At 34.2% G+C, this 22,133-nt stretch overlaps 1 protein-coding gene across 6 annotated transcripts in view; it reads right to left on the bottom strand.

Annotated features, from left to right (window-relative positions):
* Positions 1 to 145: 145 nt before the first annotated feature.
* drongo (Arf GTPase activating protein drongo) overlaps positions 146 to 22,133 on the bottom strand; it is a 111,096-nt gene continuing 89,108 nt past the window's right edge. For 4 of the 6 annotated variants that reach the window (XM_070106343.1, XM_070106345.1, XM_070106346.1 and 1 more), the window contains 6 exons: positions 13,458 to 14,512; positions 8,134 to 9,060; positions 7,879 to 7,992; positions 5,897 to 6,091; positions 3,771 to 4,120; positions 146 to 3,690 (listed from right to left, as the gene is read on the bottom strand). In XM_070106343.1, coding sequence (XP_069962444.1) covers positions 3,652 to 3,690; positions 3,771 to 4,120; positions 5,897 to 6,091; positions 7,879 to 7,992; positions 8,134 to 9,060; positions 13,458 to 14,512 — 2,680 coding nt within the window. In that variant the 3' untranslated portion in view covers positions 146 to 3,651. Of the gene's footprint in view, positions 3,691 to 3,770; positions 4,121 to 5,896; positions 6,092 to 6,239; positions 6,333 to 7,878; positions 9,061 to 13,457; positions 14,513 to 22,133 lie in introns of those variants that run through there. The other 2 variants (XM_070106344.1, XM_014237948.3) reach the window with 2 other exon arrangements.

Raw genomic sequence — 22,133 nt, 5'->3', positions numbered from 1 at the left:
GTTGTGAGACGATTATCGATGAGATAATACGGATACAGATAGTTTTGAATCTCATCAGCACCTCTTGGAAACCATATACCAACTGTAGTTTACCAGAAAAAGATCTACCATTTGAATTTATTAATGAGGAATCGTACTACGTAGATAATTTATGTAATTATTTGTATTTATTTATTTATTTGCATACATATAACTTCGTTATGATTTAAACTTTTGATAACTGATATTAATCGATACACTGCCTCAATTGTGAGAGATGTATAAATGCGTAGTGTTGTAATGAATAAATGTATGCATTGTCCACAATATGAATTTAAACACATAAACCACAATGATAAATTTAAAGGAAATATTTCATACATTAGCTTTTTAGTTATTGCAACAGAGTTTTTAAACGAATTCGAATACAAAAATATCTCAGACAAATAGTCGTTGTAAACTTTATAGTATAAAGTTTATACGAATAGTATTTTTTTATTCGTTTACTTAACTAATTAAGGCCACAAAGCAATTGATCCTTGCATAAGTAAAAAAAATTATACTTTTATAAATATTAAATGTTAAAAACACTTTTTGTTACTTTGGATAAACTCTTAAATCAAATTAATTTCCTTTATTTGTTACATTTGGAGTCAATTCTATCGATCACTATATACACCATAAATTATTATACATATGAATATAAATATTAATATTTTTAATAAAAATGATTTTATTTTCTCGTAAAATTAAGCTTTTTAATAATAGAGAATAGGTTGCATTTTTATTGAGTTCAAAAATAAACTTTAACAGGAAAATAATGTTAAAATGTTTTTTTTTAATTTTAAATAGCTTCATGAATTTTTTTGTAGTATTGTAATAATTTATCATATTAACAAATAATGGATAATAGTCAGGTTTGGTGTGTTCGTCCTTGAAAAGCTAAATGTTGATCACTACAAAATATATTTTGTGGAACTAGTTTTATTTTGGTTTCTATTAAGTATTTTATAATAGTACGTTTGATGTTGCCTAAGTTTTCTGTGAAGAACTATGTATATCTGTTTGGAAACTATTCTGCAAACTTTTGTACGGAATTGTTTTTATTTTAGGTATAATTTCCATCATTCTTTTTTGTTACATGCTTCTCCATCAATCTTGGAAAAAAGCCTAAAATAAATCATACTTTAGGAACTGATAGAAAGGAATTGAAGTAAAGAATTATTTGGCGCAACATCTACTGCTATTGAGTATGCCTGATGGTGTTGATCAAAAGAGTGTTACTTCAAATTTTAAGTGACATGCGAACTCTTGAATGTTTTTATAAAAATATTATTTTGTATAGCGATCGTTATTAAAAATAAGTTTTTATTTTATGGTCACGACCGCCAATTGAAGCCACGACCCATTGAGTGATAGTCATAGCAACGCACTCTTTTAGAGTAGCCTCCATATAGATAAGTTACAGTTATCAGATATTTCATGTATAACTGACACTTTCAAATATTTACAGATATTTACAAAGTAAACATCGCTGAGATCCATTCAAGGATATTGATTAAACATTAATAAGGTGGAATTAATGTTAGAACAATACTATACATAGATAAAATTTTTTGTAAGAGAGTGGCAACGATACTCAAATACAATTTATTAGAAAAAGTTACAATCACCTTCAACTTTTCAGCTCTGTCGAAGTGGTAAACTCTCAGCATAAGTTTTATTTTTTGTGGTTGAGTTTTCTAAAGATTTTAACTATAGTTGCTTGAAATTACTTAGCATTTATCTATTCACATTGTTATACCACAGTTGGTATTCTTATTTTTGAAGTAAAGTGCGTTGGACTCAGAGAAAAATGACAGAGTTTTATTTTGGCAGAGTCTAAAATGTTTTTTTGTCTATACCAAAAAGGTTCGAGAATGTTTTCATTTTTCTGATCGAATATTGTTAGAAGTAGAAACTTTTATCGAATCGAAATGAAGAACATGCTGCTAGATTTTCAAGTATAAGTTTTGAATATTTTTCAGAAGTTACGCAGTTTTATTTATTATAGCATTCAACGAGATAACTAACTACTTGAAATTCAAATAAAACAAAACCAATTGAAATTTCCACATGTTCAATATAATGTGTGTGTGTATATTTCGTTAAGAATGGAAAATTTAAATTTAGTGCTAACAAATGAAAAGGCATGGTAATAATATTGACTTCTTCAACAAGCTAAAATAAAAATAAAAAAATTAAAAAAGACATACGCATCAACATACATATACATATGTATTTATTTTACAAAAGATAATAACATTTTTTTTATTGTATTTTTATTTTAAAATATACATAGATGCAAAAAAAGGAGGATAAAATGGAGTTTCGAGTCTTAGCTAATTTGGTAAATAATCATACACACTCACACACAATAGTTTGTATCTAATTTTCTTGAAAATAAATATTAATTAAGAAATTTTATGGTAGTTTAAAAATCGTTTGAAGCATTTACAAATTTAAAAACTAATTTTCCACTAGGCAACAGCAAATAAATATTGTTAGCCTTCAAAAAAAAAATGTATTAACATTTGGTAACTATACAATGCCACAACTGACAAAGCTTATTTATTAAATTAACTGTTTCGTTAAGCGATATAGTCGTATGTATTGTTTGTGGGTTTAAACTTTTTTATTTTACATTTATGAAACCGCCTTTCTTCATATGAGATTTTTGCAAAATTTTCTACATATTGTGGCTATCTAATTATTATTTTTTTTACAATAATCAAAATATTTCATTTAATTTTGCAACGTTTCTATTTAATATTTAACATTTTTGATTTACATTTTACTTTTTATAGTTGAAATTTACATTTTATTAGGTCGTTGTTAAACCTAAATATGCTTAGTTTTTAGTTAGTTTCATTTTAAAGCATTTCCGTTTCATTTTGTTCTATACAGCTACTAGAGCATTTTTGTTGTATGTAACATATTTCTATGAATTTGTTCATTTCATTGGCCGGCAAAGGATTTTTCTCGTGTACGATAAAATTAAAGGGAATCAAATACTAAAACTTTCTCTTTTTTAGGTATGTATAAGTGTTTTTTGATTTTGAAGTTATATAGACGAATTTATGTATATTAAGTTATCAGATTATTCATACATATTATTAGATGTAAATGTATGTAAAAGAGATTTGCGCCTACTAAATATTTTACTTCGCCTCAAATGGAATATTTTACGCAGTATTTATATATATTTTAATAGTTTCTATATTTAAAATGTATTCCATTGTTAGAGTTTCTTAAACTCCTGCTGAGCAAGTTAAATCGAGAGCAATTCAGGCAAATCATTTCTAGATCTTTTTGGTTGGTTGTCATAAAAAGTATCGTTATTAATTTCTTTTCATATATACATATATGTATATATACATCAATTATATATACATATATATAAATTTCTTACGCACGGTCTCAATTTAAATATATTTGGAAACAATTAATTTGGTTTAATGAACATGATCAACTTTCGCCTCAGTATTAAACTAATATTCTTCCTGGAATTCATGTATTTGTATTTGCAGGACAATACACATAATTCCATGTCAGTAGTTATATATAAAGTTAATAAGGATGCGCTTTGTAGTTACGCTTGGGCTCCGACTCATACCGATTACCGCAAATATCTCATAAGAAGGGATTATTGGTGCTCATTGCACCGCTTGCCTGTAAATAGTAAAGCAAATAATCAATTAATACGATACTTAATTAATACATAATTGTTGGTGGTAAAATTCGTGACATACTGCAAATGGGTTGTTGAATGCTGCGCCGCCGCCGGCGCCAGTGGCCGCAATCGCCGTTGGCTGTAATGCTCCTAGACCGAACCCACAACCGCTTGGCCCAGCCCCCATTACAGTGAGCGGAAACATAGCAGACGTTGTGCCGGCTGAAGTTGCTGCATTACTAAAGCCGTTACTATAATTGTAGAAATGTGCTGCGGCTGGTGCATGTGACGGTATGCCATTGCCATTCGATATCACTGTCATTTGACCAAAATAATTTTGTGTTGCTGTTGGCGATGTTCCGTGAGTGACGGCCTGGAACGGATTTGCCTGCTGATGCTTGAAGGGATTAACGCCATTACTAAAGTCATCTAAAAAAATTGAATACATATTAAAAATATAATAAAATATGTTTTATATTGCATAAAATAGGGTATTATGTAAGGAGTTCGTGATTCTAAATACTACAACAAAATAAACAAAATAAGCAAACAATTGCGGGTTATTTTCTTGAGGGTTAGTCCAATCATTTGATATAAGAACTTTGTGACAAATAGGTAATTTCTTACTATGACTTAATATCATTATTTATTGTGAACTCGGTTTAAATACCAATACTATACTTGAATGATTTGAACAACCTTAAACCCAATCCGTATCACTTTTTACCAGTTTTATCTTCAACACTTTTTTGGAAAAAGGGTAAAGTTGTCAATAGTTTGCAGAACATTTACTTCTCACTCTTCTAGGAAATACTGCACCTTTTCTATCTAACGCAATTGAATCATTTGTAACAGTTTTTGGAAAAACTTGGATCATTTTAACCGTTGAAAATAAAAATGAAATTAAGATTAGATCAAAATCGTGAATATTAGTTATATGGGGGCAAGTTTTCGCCAAATTTTATGCATTTAAAGCACAAAGATACATTGTTATTAGTAAAACACGCTCTCTCGATTTCATTAAAATAACTAGCGCATTGGCCGATATATGTGTATGTATTATCAAAAAATATTTTCCTCGAAATTCAATTTCATATCTTACAAATTAACCGATATTTTCGGCAAAAAGTCAGCCATACGCACTGGGGCCACATATTTGACGTCTGGGTTCAAAAAAGTTATAGACCGATTTGGACAATTTTCGGTTATACATCCAGACACATTGATTTGTTTTTAATGCGTATACTGAATGTGAAAAAATCAGATGGAATTTAAAACTGTTATATGAAAAGTGGTTTTTTCGCACTGTAATGTAGGAATGTCAGGACAATATTACATACCGCATTTGATTACAATCGGTCGAGTAGGTCCCGAGATACATATGTCGTTTCGCCTAAATTTGGGCGGTGCCACGCTCATTATCCAAATTTAAGACCGCTATAAAAGCCTTTCGTACCACCTCGGGTGAAAATTTATACGTCTCTGGCGTATTTATTTTTAGATTTAGATCACTTTTAGTAATTTTTAACAGAACCTTTATATAGGGAGTGGGCGGGGCGGTTATAATCCGAATTCACCCATTTATACAGAGTGAGTAGGGATGCCAAAAAGATTTGCCCTGAGCGAATTGGGTTATTTTAGCTTAAATAATTTAGGAGATATGTACATTCAACTTATTAGAGGGCGGGGCGACGCCCACATTTTCATTATTTTTTTAGCCATAGATGTCCCTTGATAATGCCATTCTTTGAACTAAATATCAATATTTCATCAAATATTGTATCTTAGTTATAATACTTAATATGTTTTCGATTAATGGGCGTGCCAATGGCCCGATTCCGCCATCTGTAATACTAAACTTCCTTGGTGGCATGGAATATGTGTGCCAAGTTTCATCAAGATATCTCCATTTTTACTCAAGTTATCGCTCGCATAGACGCACAGACGGACGGATAGACAGACTGTCAATCGGAATTCAACTCGTCTCGTCATCTTGATCATTTATATACCTATATATAACTCCATATCTATATCGATTAGTTTCAGGTTATACAAATAACCGTTAGATGAACAAAACTATTATACTATGTAACAACATATTGCTAGAGTAAAATAATAAGAAAATGTAAAAGTTTAACCATTGTTTTTTTGAAATTGTTTACTTTTTTTTATAATACTTTATTAACAATTGCAAAGTTTACTTACTGGCTCCAAATGCGTCCACACTGTAGGCATTCACAACTGTGGCCGCTGCTTTGCTTTCCCGCAATTGCTCGTCCAGATCTTTGAGTGCCGCATATCTATCTTCGCTGGGTGTTGAGCTTAGTGTATTATTGTTGTTGTGGCTATTATTATGCTGATTATTCATCGTTCGAGAGTTGTTATTCGGTATGGGTAGACCTATGAATTAAGAAATTTTTGAGCAATGTAGATAAAATATTCGAAATTTAGCAACAATATGTTAGTGTAAAGAATATGGACGTGCGATTAAATATTGGCAAATATACTTATATACAATATGTATAGTTATAAATAAAAGTTTTTATACAAATCAGGGATTAATATGGCATTTGGCGTTTTCAACAGTAATTGCAGTAATCGGACCAATATAAATTTCCACCAGGTAGCTGTGGTATGTAGCCTATAAAGGAAAATATTAGTTCGTTAAATGATAACATACTACGAATAATCAACCAATTTGAACACTTCTAAAAAATAAATATGCACTGAAAATACTTTTTGGCCCAAGTTTTACTACAAAAATATTGCCGATGGTAATATAGTGCTATAATAATGTATCTAACGAAATAAAATTTAGCATATGAATTAAAACAACTACCATAGCCATTCTCTGCGATTGTACTGCATATCGTCACTTTATTATTATTATATTATTCCTATTTAAATCTACAAACGATACGCTAAATCTCTAGGTAATTATAAAACATAAAAACCAATAATAATGATAGGTCTAGTAAAAAGAAATCCATTAATGATTTCTGTATTAAATTGAAGAATAGTTAGAATGATTCGATTTAGTTTTTGTTCCATAACTTGTCTTTTTGAAGGTAATGTCATAATGCCACTCTCATAAAAACTTACGTTTCTATTGGCGAAAAAGTCGAAAATTCGATGAATTAGCAAAATTCTTAGCTATAAATATGAACAGGCAGTAATCACGCGGTGCCATTCCTCTACTATAAAGTATCGTATACCCACCCAATTAAGCCCCTCTTATTGGCCGCTTAAAGGTCGATTGCTTCTTTCAGCAATTATTGATAGTATTGGTAGTGAGCATCTTTTCATAAAAAGTAATCATCCCTTTCAGAAATGAACCGATTTTGTTGCGATTCAACAGCGAATTGCAGATGGGATTTCAGCCTTCTTCAAATGGCTACAAACGGGTTTTTATGCAATGTTTAGCTCCTGGACAATCGAAACTGTGCTTATATGACGAAGGAATCTACGATTTCCATTATTTTACAATACATCTATTGAAAAAATAAGAGATTTCGTTTTAATAGACCTTATATTATATACGGAGCAAAAATTTGCCTACTTCGCCTAATCTTCCGCAAAAATCGATATATCATAAGAAACTTAAGTATTGTCATGCAAAATAGACCAAAATAGCAGAACGATCCCGTCTACTTCCTATTTAACTCCGATTTGTATTCGTTCTCTATGTAAGACTTTGAAATGGATAAAAACATTCTCTGAAGAAAACTTTTTACATGAAATCGGAAAACAGCTCCGCTGAAATTTTCAGCTATAGTTTCATGAATGCCGTTAACATTACCAAATAGCGAAATAACAGATTGCCGCAATATATATTATGGATATTTTGAACCATGAGGGAGATATCCGGGTATAGTTGTAACACGCAACAAACGTAAAACTGCCAACCAGCTCAGTTGCTTTGCTTTAAAAAAATAATGGTATTTGTAAGTTTCGACCTAAATTTTCATATTTTAAGTACCAACGAATAAATTTAGTCAAATCGAAGCTTGTGCGATATGTATACTTATAAGAATACAACAAAAGCAATAATAAATTTAATATGCAACATCAACAAACAATAGGAAAACGTATCGAAAAAAGGCAGCATAAATTTATAAAAAAAAAAAAACAATAAAACAAACAAACGAATGCAATAAAATCAACGTCAAATGAAAAACATAACTTACACCAATTGCTACAAAAGCAATTACTATAAGGTGAGTGCAAATTGCAGGATGGATCTATTATTGGATCCCCCACTGGTATTGAATTACTTGGCATACAACCCTTCGTACAACTTCCTGAAATGCAATTTGGATGAAACGGATTGAAACATTCAGGTGGAACTGGCATTGGAGCCGGTTGCATTTGTGTTTGTTGTAAAAATGGATTTGAATATGCAGACACATGTGGCTGACAGTAAGATCGATTATATAACGTACTGTACGATGGTGTTGGTTCCAGACAGGCTTCAGCATTGGTTTCACATCCATTTTGTGGTCGTTTCTGCGCTGTATTTATAATGGTCTGTTGCGGTAAGGCGGCATAACTGAGGCCAGCAATAGTTGCGTCCACTTGGGAAGGTTGCCCATTCATGGGTGGCGTACAGATACCTGGGGAGCAGGGCGTGGCGTAGCCTGTCGGGCCATAAAACTGTGGTTGTGCGCAAAGTATGGGCGAGCACTGTTGTGGCTCGGCATTTAGAGATTTTGGAGCGCCCGCAACATCTGATACCGTAGCTCTACTGCCCATCATATTTAGGTTATTTGGTGGCCAAAAGGGTGTATTATTTGCAAACTGACACCAATCTATTTGCGGCACATTGCCAGCGCAGAAATTGCTCTGATCCGGATTAGGCTGTTGACTGAGAGCTTGATTACACACATTAGGTATTGGAGGCACACAATTGACCGGTGGACAATAGCCACAGTAGTCAGCTTGTTGTACGGGGCATTGGTCCGGTGGATAGGATTGAGAGTTTCTCAATTGGGATGCCAATTCAGTGACGGCATTTTGCATTGTTGAACCAAGCGCTTGTACTGGTGGCTTCTCGACACTATTCACGATTTTAGCTGGTTCAATGGGAGTATCACCGCCATTTTTCTCAACTGCTGTGCTCGATTTACGGTAGCCATTGGTGTCATTCTCCGCTGTGTCAGAATGTGTTGTGGCTTGTCTGATATCGGCATACAAATTTTTATCTAACACATACTCAGCTGCTGATCCAGACTGTGGTGTGGATCCAATATCGGTGGGAACTTCCGAACTTTTCGCACTTGACACAGAATTTTGTTTACTGTCTTTGCTGTCTTTTTGCTGGCCACCGGTGCAACGTTTTATCACAGTTTTTCTAATAAAACTATAATCGGCTGTATGGAAAACAATTATAAAATGTATCAAAGGAAGGAAAAATATAGTGAATCCTGTCAGGTGGTCAAAGTGCAAAGATTGTGTTTTTTGGGAAGAAAAGTAAATGACTTAAAATATAATGAATAATAGTGTTTATATAAAAGATGCCCCATTTGAATATTTTAAGATTTAAAATTCGTTTTTCGGAATTAATTAAACTAGCACATAATTTACCAACTTTAATGAACTCCAAAAAATAGTATTTTAGAATAAGCTAGAATCACTGCATGTATCCTGAGTCCTTTCTATTTAATATTCTGACAAGCTCCTTAAAATTTTATAAAGCGTAAATTCCTTACCATATTTCCATACTTTCATTACTTATATACATTTATATACATTACGATTATATTTGTTGTCCCTACTTTCAAACCAGCACTATATAATGTAGCGAATAACATATAAATTAACAACTAAATACCATATGTCATATACATAGTAATATAAGGTTGTAAAATATCTCCCTTCCGCTTTTTTGTCTTTTGAATTTCGCGGCTATGTACAAAGCGCTACAGAGCTCGTATCTGGCAACACTATACATAATTTGAAAGGTCTTGACATAACCTACAAAACAACGCTATGCATGATTAGTTTGGATATTGCGTTCAACAGTTATAGACGTGTAAACATGGAGTTCACTAACGCCGAAATTCGCGCTATTTTAAAGTTTTCCTTCGTTAAAGGCAAATCCGCTAGAGAAACGTTCCGTGAGATTAATGGTGTTTTGGGGGATGGTACTCTATCACTTCGAACCGCGGAGGAATGGTTTCGACGATTCAGAGCCGGTGAAAACGACACCATGGATAAGCCAGCCGGCGGAAGACCTGTGACGACAAATACCGATCAAATCATGGAATACATCGAGCTAGACCGGCATATGGCATCTCGTGACATCGCCCAGGAGATGGGAGTTAGTCACCAAACCATTTTGAACCATCTGCAGAAGGCTGGATACAAAAAAAAGTTTGATGTTTGGGTGCCGCATAATTTGACGCAAAAAAACCTTCTGGACCGAATCAACGCCTGCGATATGCTGCTGAAACGGAATATACTCATCCCATTCTTGAAGCGGATGGTGACTGTCGACGAAAAATGGATTACATACGACAATATCAAGCGAAAACGGTCGTGGTCGAAGGCCGGTGAATCGTCGCAAACAGTGGCCAAGCCGGGATTGACGGCCAGGAAGGTTTTGCTGTGTGTTTGGTGGGATTGGAAGGGAATCATCCACTATGAGCTGCTCCCATATGGCCAAACGCTTAATTCTACCATCTACTGCGAACAACTGGACCGCTTGAAGCAGGCGATCGACCAGAAGCGTCCAGAATTGGCCAACAGGAAGGGTGTAGTGTTCCACCAGGACAACGCCAGACCACACACTTCGTTGATGACTCGTCAGAAGCTACGGGAGCTCGGATGGGAGGTTTTATCGCATCCACCATATAGCCCGGACGGAGCGCCAAGTGATTACCACCTGTTCCTGTCCATTGCGAATGCCCTTGGTGGTATGAAGTTGAACTCAAAAGAGGCTTGTGAAAAGTGGCTGTCCGAATTCTTCGCAAATAAGGAGGGGGGCTTCTACGAGGAAGGTATTATGAAGTTGCCGTCTAGATGTAAACAGATCATCGAACAAAACGGCGCATATTTTAACTAAATCCGATCACTGTAACACTTTTTATAAAGCATTGAATGAAGAGCAAAAAAGCGGAAGGGAGATATTTTATAATTGAGCACAAGCAATTTTTATCAAACCAAGGGAAAGGAAAGCTAACTTCACATTATTTGCAATTCTTCCGAAATATTTCAAATGATTACCATAAAATTTGGGGAACCACAAGCAGTAACATTACTTTATTTCCAATTCTTCTTCACTTGTTAACCTGTTTGAAACTCAGTCAGATTCGTTCTAATTGTTTTTTGACAAGGATGAAATCGAAAATTTGTTTCACATTTGTTTTATTTTATTTTCTTAAGATATAAACAGTGATATTAAACAACTAAAATATGATTATAGGTTAGGTTCCAACAAAAAATGATGTTGATGGTTAAGATTTATTAGTTTGCGCCTATAGCGTTATTAAATACTTAGCTATGGTATATGATTTCAAAGTTATATTCAAACTGTATTTAATGTATTTTGACTAGCCCCTAATGAAATAATATAAAATCGGCCTATTAATTTGGTTAAGAGCTGAACTATTCGTGTTAAAACTACCACAAACAAGTAAGGAAGGGTTAAGTTCGGGTGTAACCGAACATTTCGTACTCTTGCAACTTGCAAGGATAAGCCGGATTTTATCATTGCAAGTTACAAGAGTATAAATTTTCGGCAGTATTATACGTTCAGTAAATTTTGATAAGATATCTTACATATAGACAAATTTATACGGTATGGAGCCAACCGGAAATTTGAATATGTTATGTTAGGTATATGAAAGATAGGGATAGTATTGAGCCGATTTTTCTATTTTTAGCATTATTACATATGAATAACAGAAAAACATGCTGTCTGAGTTTCATTAAGATACCTCAGGTGCCATCACCAATATAAAAGGATTAAAGTCAACCGGATGTTTGAAAATTGTAATATTAGTTATATGGGGTCTAGGGTAAGTTTTCACTCGAATTTATCTATTTTAGGAAAGGCATAAGGAAACATTATTATTAAAAAATACGTTCTTTCAACTTTGTTAAGTTAGCTCACATATTGACCGGTATTTGCGGTATACATCCAGCTCAAAGTTCGAACATTTTTCTATTAGGTATATAGCGACTTAAGTAAATATTGATTCGATTCAGCCTATTTTTGGACTACAGGCATACTATCATCAGGAAAGGATTTGCTCCGAATTTCAATAACGTATCTCACAGATAGGCCGATATTATCAAAGAAAACTTCGCGAAAGGATCTGAGGTCCACATAATCGGCACATAAGGGCTTGAATAGTTGTAGCCCGATTTTGACCATTATTGGTCATCAGGTGTTGCATACATAGGTACTTTTCGTGCAAAGTTTTATACCGTTATATTTATTGATGCTTGATTTCTATACTGGAAAGTGAAATAATCAGATGGAATTTTAAATTGTGTTACATTGGAAGTAGGCGTGGTTTGAGTCCGATTGCGCGCATTTTTGCACTGTAAAGTAGAAATATCAGAATAATGAATTGAAATCGGTCGAGCACCTCCCAATATATGGGATAAATGTGGACGGTGCCACGCCCATTGACAGCGGTTCCTATAAAGCCCACTCGTATCATCTCGGGTGTAAAATTTTGTTTATATCGCTTTTATTATACATTTATCGCACTTTTAGTAGTTTTCAACAAAACCTTTACATGGGGTTATCCTTCGATTTCATTTATTTTCACACTGTCGTAAGAGGTGTTGAGAAATATGGGCGATATAGCTTGAAACATTTTTCAAACCACAGATGAACAACTTAGTGCAATTCGTTGTATCAAATTACAGTTTCGTATCTTAATTTTGGCTTAGTTATGGCACTTTATACGTTTTCGATTATTGGCATATTGTCCTCGCCTTTTTACTAAGGAACACGTGCGGCAAATTTCGTACCGATATCTTAATTTTTGTTCAAGTTACAGCTTGCTCTGACAGACGGACGGACGAATAGACAGACATCTAATCGGATTTCAAATCGTCTCATTATCCTATATACAGGTTGGTTGTGAAGTGTCTGCCCTCGCCAAGAAATAGCACTACTACCTCCAAAGTCACAACGATCAGCAAAAAAGCTTATGGCATCAGTTTTTTGGGATGCAAAAGGATTTTGTTGATTGATTATCTGCAGAAAGGTAAAACAATCAACACTGAATATTATTGCAGCCTTTTGGATCAGCTGGATGAAAAAATTCGCGAGAGAAGTACTGGTTTGCAGCACAAAAATAATTTTTCATCAAGACAATGCACCTGCTCACAAAGGTGTTTTAACAATGACAAAATTCAATGAATTGAGGTACGATTTGCTTGAGTATTCACCGTATTAACCAGATCTGGTATTCATCAAAAACAACTTCTACCTCTTCAGAAAAATGAAACAATTCCTCCGCGGAAAGCATTTTTCGTCGAATGAAGAAGCTATTACAACCGTAGACGGGTATTTTGCAGAGTTTCCGGAAAGTATATTCCGTACCAAAAACAGTATTTTTTCATTTTTACAAATATCCGTTAGGTGAACAAAACTATTATACTCTGTAGCAACCAGATTTCAAATGTGAGTTACCGTTGCATTAGAAATTTACATACAAGTACTTGTATATACAAACAGAAGCATATGTAAAAATCAACTATAGTGGAGTATATTATACCGGAAAGCAATATATACATGTGTACTTACCAGCCGCATTAAAAATGGGCGCATGTTCGAAATCGGCAAAATTCTCGGATGTGCCATTGTCGATCGTATCGCTGTGAGAGCTATTGTCATTCGTCTGACCATGGCCATTTAATAGATGATATTGTTGTTGCTGCTTTTTCAATGGTTGTATTCTAGCATAGCCGTTACTCGATATCGCATTGGCACCTCCATTCGATATCGGATGCGAACTTATTTTGTTACGAGCCAATGTCGTTGAAGCATCGAAAATATTCGCCGAACCAAAATCGGCAACAAAGTCTGCGTCCGCTCCGAAACCGTTCACACTTGTCGAGCTGCTACTGTCCGATATTCGGCTGGATGTCATATGCAAGACATTGAGCCCATTATGATTGCTGCCGCCATTGTTATTTATATTATTGTTTTTCGGCATAAACGCATCTTGCAAATGGCTATAGCCGTTCTGTTGATGTTGTTGTGGCCGACTTATGGCGGACGTTGACCTGGCCGAGCTATTTGGTGCGGACACTGTTGTCGTAGTGACGGATTTATGTAAACCATTCATGGTGGTACGCTGTGAATTGGGTGGCGTCAGTTGGAAGCTTCGCTCTCCATTTTTGTATTGATTTTTAGTATTGTGCGCATTATGACCAAATCCGTTGGTCACATGCACAAAATCTATTTGTCCATCACCTTTGCTCTTGTAAGTGTTGCTGCCGTTTGATGTTGTTGCTGCTGAGGAGCTACCTGTTGCTGTAGTCGCCCTTACTCCAGATGTTGTCGCCACTTCCACTGCTGCCCCTGCCGCCGGTGCCGTCACCGAACTGCTTTTAAGTGAAACGGCATTCGTCAAAGATTTAAGTGGACTAGCTGGCTCCAAGTAATAACGTTTTCGTTCATATTTGTCAATCATCAATTCCCGCTGATCTTGATGTACGACTCGCTTGGGATCCCAAAGACCCAGCCAAGTTTTAGCGCATTCATCGTTTCCATGACTTTTTAGAAAATCGACATCGTCTTGTGTGAATGTAGCCATAGAAATGGATTTTACTCGATGTGGTGGGGTGAGACCGCGACTGTGAACGACAAAGAGAAAAGGCATGTAGTAACTAGGTTAAGTTGATGTAATTAATGTGAAATAATTTTGAAAAAAATATATGTTGCAGTACAAAAAAATTTCAATATTAGTTCAATTAAAACGGAAGCCAAAACGAAATTTCAAGAAATCTAATTTGAAAGAAGCTGATAGATAAAAGTTTAAATTAAATTCAAAGCGATATTCCAAAGTATATTTGAAATACGTACATACATACATAAATTTATATCGAGTTAGATGTTTTATAAAAGAAATCCCGATAAAATATCTGATACTAAAGTTTTTCGTTGCGGTTTAAATATGGTTATAATAGGCCTTGTAAAAATAAATCCATTATATTTTTAATTGATGGCTTTATTAAACTGTATCTCCCACACTTTGGAACCAATTACTCGTAAATAAGGCAGAATTTTAGTACGTTTAAATATGTTCCATGAAGTCTTTATCGAAACCTTTTGTAAATCATATTACCGCCAAATGGCTTTCAGTTCTTATATTGCCTATTTGATATACATATGTTGGCTTTTTAAAAGTAATGCATTTTTATTTGGAACATAGATATCACAGCTATATTTGTCAACGAATAGTAATTTATTTCCAATATAATATTATTTGGAAATGTACATAAAAGAATACCTTATGAAAATAATAACAAATCTTTTAAAAAATAGAGTTCAAGTATTCTAGACTTCAAAGTAATATTATTATAGAGTCGAGTACGTAATCTGAACCCATATGAAATGTTTCGGAAACATCAACTCAATTCCATTCTAACCTTAAGCCTGATTGAGCCCTTCGCAAGAAACAAAACTATTCTTTATTTTCTTAGCTTGTATGTCTTTGTTTTTATGTCGGTATCTCAAGTCTCAAAATGATCGAAATCGGACCGTGGACTCCAGATGTGGACTCTAGAGGCTAAGGCTGACTTTTGGCCGGAAATATCGGTCAATGTGAGAGATATGTAATTCAAAGGAGAAGAGTACCCTTTCCTGATAATATTATGTCTGTATATCAAAACTGGATGGAATCGGGTCAATACTTCCCTTAGCCCCCATAAACCTAATATAAAGATTTTCGAACTTCCGGATGACTTTATACCGCTCTCAATCAGAGAGCGTATTTTTCTAATAACATTGTGTTTTTGTGAAAACTTGACCTAGCCCCCATATAACTAATAATAGGATTGAGGTATGTGGTATTAGCAAAAATTTAAGAATCAGGTTAATACTACCCCCAACTCCCATATACTACTTATGATGATTTTCGTTATTCTAATAAGTTTATGTCGAATATGTCGGTCAGTGAGCATTATCTATATATCAAATTGCTTCAAAATATGTTCTCGAGTATACCTGGTCTATGTCTCATATCTCTAATATAATGAATTCCGATCCTCTGGTTGACGTTTTCCACATCAACTCAATATATTATATTTAGCCTCTTCGGTCGAGTTGACATCACATACATACAAGTATATCTAATTTGAAGATGTTTTTAATATAATTTTAGCAATAAAACTAAGTTTAATTTTATGGCCTTCAATATAAGTCAAGAAAATACCAAACTTGATTGTAATTTATTCACGATTTCATCGAATAATAGGTGTTTAATTTTTTCGTAAAATTTTTTCAAATGAAGGAATTTCTTGGTCTTTGATTTTTGCAAGTTTCAAGATCATAAAATGTTCGGTTACACCCAAAATTAGCCCTTTCTTACTTGTTTAATATCCAGTTTTGCCAGCACATGAAGGGAGTTGATTCTAACAAGTTGAAATAGCATAAAATATTCGATTCCACCCAAATTTAGCCCTTCCTTACTTGTTGTAATTAATACAAGAAAAAGTTAACTTCGGCTGCATCGAAGCATAACATAATACCATTCACAGGCGCATTTCTTTTAACAAATTCTTTATCTTGATTTTAATCGGTCAGTTTGTATGAGAGCTATAGGCTATAGTGATCCAATCTAGACCATATATTCGGAGATTGTACAATAATCTTAGATAATAACACTGGAAAAGAGTAGTTTTGTTTTATGAAGTTTCTTAGCCGATTTTGTAGGATTTTGCCACGCTGTATCCAAATCTGTAATCTGTTTTTCTCCAGCAGTTCGATTTTTCGTAATATGAATATGAACATATTACATTTTAATCCAAAAATAACAAAAAAAATTTAGAATTGAAAATTATATTGCCTTACTTAACATGAAAAAAACTTCTTGCATGAGTAGAAACATCAGTCCCTTTTTGAATGATCCAGTAGTAATCAGCCATCCTATTTGCATTCCAATGACCCTGGTATCGCTCTTCCATAGTGTGAATATCCTGATGAAAGCGTTCTCCTTTTTCTTCGCTTAAGTCGTCTAAATTTTCAGGGAAGCGGTCTAAATGGCTGAAGAGGAAGTGCATCTTGTTGCTCATGTTAGATCCAAGTATCTGGAAGTGCAACATTAGCTGCCCAATGCAATGAATGTAGTCTGGAGACTTTTTATATTTAAAAAATTTTGCACAACCCATATAAATTCAATCCATGCAGATTTCTTCTTATCTATCATACAATCAGTAAAATGTTGGTACTTTATTAAATCCCTGAGTTAAGGACCGTCAAAAATACCAGCGTAAATTTTTTGTGCTCATTTTCGGAAATATTTCACTTATATATTTAAAACATTTCCCATCCTTATTCAGAGCTTTTACAAACTGTTTTATCAGACCTAACTTTAACATATATGAATAGGGGATAATATTATATAATTGGAATTCATTACATTCAAATAGCCCTTTTTTATAGAGGAATACATATTTAAACGGCATTCTCTAAGCATATAGTCACCACAAAAACAGCACAATAACTATTCGAATCGTTTAAACAAGTCCTTTTTAATGTAGAAATAGCGATTTATTTATGCAATTTAGTAATTATTTGCCCTGAAAATTAATTCAAGCAAGCCGAGTAAGGATATTTCAATAAGTACCTGTTTCACTAAAACTAGAGCTACTAGAAAGAAACTGAGGGTAAATTTGAGATCAGTGACGTCAAAAACAGTTTATAAACTTCATAAAACAAAAACCAAGTTTAATTTTGTTTACTAGTGTAATCTATATCAAATAGGATCACCGAGGTTTTATTTATGGGAAACTTTATATGTATGTAATAAAACATTTATTGCAAACAATAATGTTTGAAAAAATTTTTGACTTATTAAAAGGTATTCAGTTTGAAAACCGTCGATCTTACAGAAAAATCCGTTAGACTTTATTAAGTACGCATTACTCATCAAGTATAAGTAGCATGTACATATTGTACATATACACAAATATTAGTGAAATTACTTTTTATTCATTTTATTGCCCTTATCCGGTATAATTCAGACACACGAAGACAGATATTCAAAAAGCTGTTTTATATATTTCCGCACTTAAATGAGCTATGATAACTTTTAAAAGTCAAATCGACTTCAAAATAACGTTTTGCTGGAAATAATTTGGTGGATAAGAATGTTTCAATTCATTGTGCTTCGAAATCCACAAACAAACATAGTTTTATGGCCGTTTGTACATACTAATGGACATAACATACATATGCATATAATTTGTGCATGCGTTGTTAACTACAGGAAGTCGCTACACCATATGGATACCCACTCAGCATGCCGCTCCAGTAATGGTGCTCACGACAACGCATACCTGTATAAATATATACTTTACAACCGCTTACAAAAATGTATTTTTATTTGGAAATTTAACGCCTGTTGCACAAAAAACCCAACTGCTACAAATCGAAGGAATATGTACATATGTATTATATATAAAAATGTTTGTAAGTACTTGCATAGGTAAGAAGTGCGGTATACATTTTTCGCAACACGCAAAGGCGGCAGCAACATAACGGGCCGACAGAACGGCAATCAGCTGGAAAGGTCGTTGTTAGTCGTGTTGTCTGGTCGACTGGAAATAATTACTCACCGCCGTTGTTACACAGCCAAACATACATATGTATATACATGCATAAGTACTTAAGTCTGTATGCTTTATGTACATATTTAATAGCACAAACAGTCACCGCCATTCCTCCCTTCCGTGCTTACCGCCCGTATCAAACCAAATTTGTCAAAAATTATGTAACGCAGAAATCAGTTGTTCTCTTTTATTTTCATTTCACTAATGTTGCCATTGTTCTATTATATACATGATTTTTCACACGTTTAGTTTTTTAGTTATAGTTTTCATAATGTAAAAGCTTAAAACTAAAATTTCAACTATTAAAAATAGTTTTCATATTTTTAAATAAGTGTATTCGACTGTGATTTTGAATTATTTTAAGAATATTTCAAATATATTCTAGTTCATTTTTTAATTACTACAAAATATCGAGATTGGTAACCCTGCATTGCAAGGGATTGCTCTCTCACTCTCAGCTCATTCGTTTCTACGGAAAAAATCCAATCTTCGCGGATATCCTACCCTACGGTCTGTTGAAGCGGATGGTAGAAGCGGTGGTGACTGTTCATTTACATTGCGCTCTCATAAGATAGGTCGTATCAGCTGATTCGGTTCACGGTTTTGCGTCGGTGACTGTTTCTGCCATAAGTTCTGTGAAGGTACGTTACGGTCTGTTTGTTTGTCAACAGTAAATACTAAGACATTAGCTTTACGAAGCAGGTAATTAGAGGAGAGACAATCATTACATATGTATATATGTTTGTATATATTTTGGTGCACTAACCTACAAGAAAAGCAGTTCACGCTGTTGTTGTTTTTCTTTCTTTGCATTCATATGTTAGTTATGTTCAAAAATAAGTAGGCTGCAGTCAAATATTGCATCGGCCAAAATAAATCGGGTATGGATTGCAGCTTCACTTATGGAGTGTTTAACATTCAATGTCAAAGTATTTACAGTTACGTCTTAAAGAGTATGCGGAACCTTCTAAATTTTGTAAGTTAGATATTGTGGACGAATAATGGGGGATAGACGTAGCTTAAAATATGAGATTATTAAAAAACTCCTTTGATCCGAATGAATTTTATGAAGACAGAGTCGAAATTGTTATCTACGATGTAAAACTTTTATAACGGTATTGCATGTACATTTGGTGGGAATAGGGATTGGTTGTTTGTGATAACAATTAAAATATATAGGAACAGATTCTGATTGTGGCTTTTTTTAATGAGCACACTTTATTAGTGAATATATTTCTGAAAATAAAAAAGGAAAAACGTTAACTTCGGCAGCACGAAGCTATAATATCCTTGATTTTGATCGGTTAGTTTCTATGGCAGTTATATGCTATAGTAGTCCGACCTGAATAATATGTTGGGAGATTGTAGCGCTGTCTTGAATTACGACTGTGATCAAAAAGTAAGGTGAAATTGTCATTTAAAACTTCCAGACATTAGGTAGGCATGTACTTTTTTTTCTAGGTTGGTAGGGTTGAATTGCAAATAACATTTGTTACGTGTCTTTTGTCGAAAGGTTTAATTATCTCCGAGCTACACGTTTTTTTTTAAACAACCAAAAGTGAATTTAACAATGGTTGATTTTGTTGAACAAAGAGCTTGCGTAAAATTTTATTTGCGAAACGAATATACTTGCGTGGATACGTTAAAAATATTGCGAAAGACCTTTAGTGATACAACTATGACACAAAAACGTTTATAAGTGGTACAATGTGGGCAAAGCGGGCCGAGAACGCGTTAAAGACGAACCGCGGTCTGAATGACCATCAACCTCTATCGACGCGGGCCACGTTAAAAAAATTGTAGTTTTAGCGGCCTCTGTGATAGTGTTGGAATACCAATTGGCTCAGCTCAAATCATTTTGAAGAATGTTTTGTGTCTCAAACGCGTCAAGTCCCGATTGATGCCTTCATCCCTATAATGCTTGAACTAAAACTCGACTCATATTGTTCCGCAACCACCGTATTCGACTGGGTTGGCTCCGTGCGACTACTTAGCAAACTCAAAAGCTCAATCCAGGGACCCCCGTTTTGACACGATTGAGGAGATAAAAACCAATATATACGAAAGATATATTGTATACCTATATATATATATATATATATATATATATACATATATATTTCATGGGCTCTTTAATTGTTGGATGACATTAATACAGTTGCATTTATTATTTTCCCTGAAATTTCAGGTAACGGGTGGGCACAACAATTTTTAAATTTGCAAAAAATATTAATAAGCATACGCCATCTATCATATTTTTGTGAAAAAAGTTGAATGAGACAAAGTGCTATACTGTTACATATGCATAGTTCAATACCGAACTAATTCTACCATTTAATAGTATTCCCATGTACATATAAAGAGGTTATTTTGATTATGATACCGCGAAGTAATTTTTTTGCCATGTCGTTCTAAGTTAAACGCGAACTCGGAATAGCCAATCTTTGAACAGAGGATTGAACAGAGAATAGATTTTAATGAAAAGACATAACTAAATGACATTACGTGGATTCCTTGCGTATAACATTTATGATAACTTGAGAGTTTGTAATAAAAAAATATCATTTGGGTTTATAAGCTAAAGTAGTGCGTATTCGCCAATATTTGCAATGATTCCGCATTAGATATTGGTTAACATCTCATTCATTCGAACATATACATATGTGCACTTAAATACAAGTATATCATAGAAAGATGTGTGATTGTAGAACTTCAATATAAATATTTTCCCCGTATGAGTTGGTCTTGACACAGTTCACTTAAATGCACATAAATAAACAATAGTAGCGAAACGTAAACACGAACGCACGTGTTTGCTTAATATTTTGCGATTTACATAACGCATTAACCACCTTATGCAAGAGTGCGAGAAGAAATCTTAAATCTGAGATACTTCTTTTTATACTCTCGCAACCTGTTGCTACAGAGTATAATAGTTTTGTTCACCTAACGGTTGTTTGTATCACCTAAAATTAATCGAGTTAGATATAGGGTTATATATATATAAATGATCAGGATGAAGAGACGAGTTGAAATCCGGGTGACTGTCTGTCCGTCCGTCCGTCTGTCCGTCCGTCTGTCCGTCCGTCCGTCTGTCCGTCCGTCCGTCCGTGCAAGCTCTAACTTGAGTAAAAATTGAGATATCTTTATGAAACTTGGTAGACATGTTTCATGGTACCGTGAGACGGTTGGTATTGCAGATGGGCGTAATCGGACCACTGCCACGCCCACAAAACGCCATTGATCAAAAACAAATAACTTGCCATAACTAAGCTCCGCAATAAGATACAAGACTGTTATTTGGTACACAGGATCATATTAGGGAGGGGCATCTGCAGTTAAAATTTTTTTTAAAAAGTGGGCGTGGTCCCGCCTCTAATAGGTTTAATGTGCATATCTCCTAAACCGCTAATGCTATAATAACAAAATTCACTGGAAGCAAATGTTTTTAGCACTTCTATTGACGGTGTGAAAATAGTTGAAATCGGGTGGCAACTCCGCCCACTCCCCATATAACGGTACTGTTAAAAACTACTAAAAGCGCGATAAATCAAGCACTAAACACGCCAGAGACATTAAATTTTATCTCTGAGATGGTACAAGATGACTTTATAGGAACCGCGTTCAAAATTAGACAGTGGGC

The sequence above is a fragment of the Bactrocera oleae genome, chromosome 3 (genome assembly GCF_042242935.1).
Source record: "Bactrocera oleae isolate idBacOlea1 chromosome 3, idBacOlea1, whole genome shotgun sequence".
Classification (NCBI taxonomy): domain Eukaryota; kingdom Metazoa; phylum Arthropoda; class Insecta; order Diptera; family Tephritidae; genus Bactrocera; species Bactrocera oleae.
The sequence above is the reverse complement of the archived record's forward strand: the minus strand, read 5'-3'. Positions and strand labels throughout refer to the sequence as shown.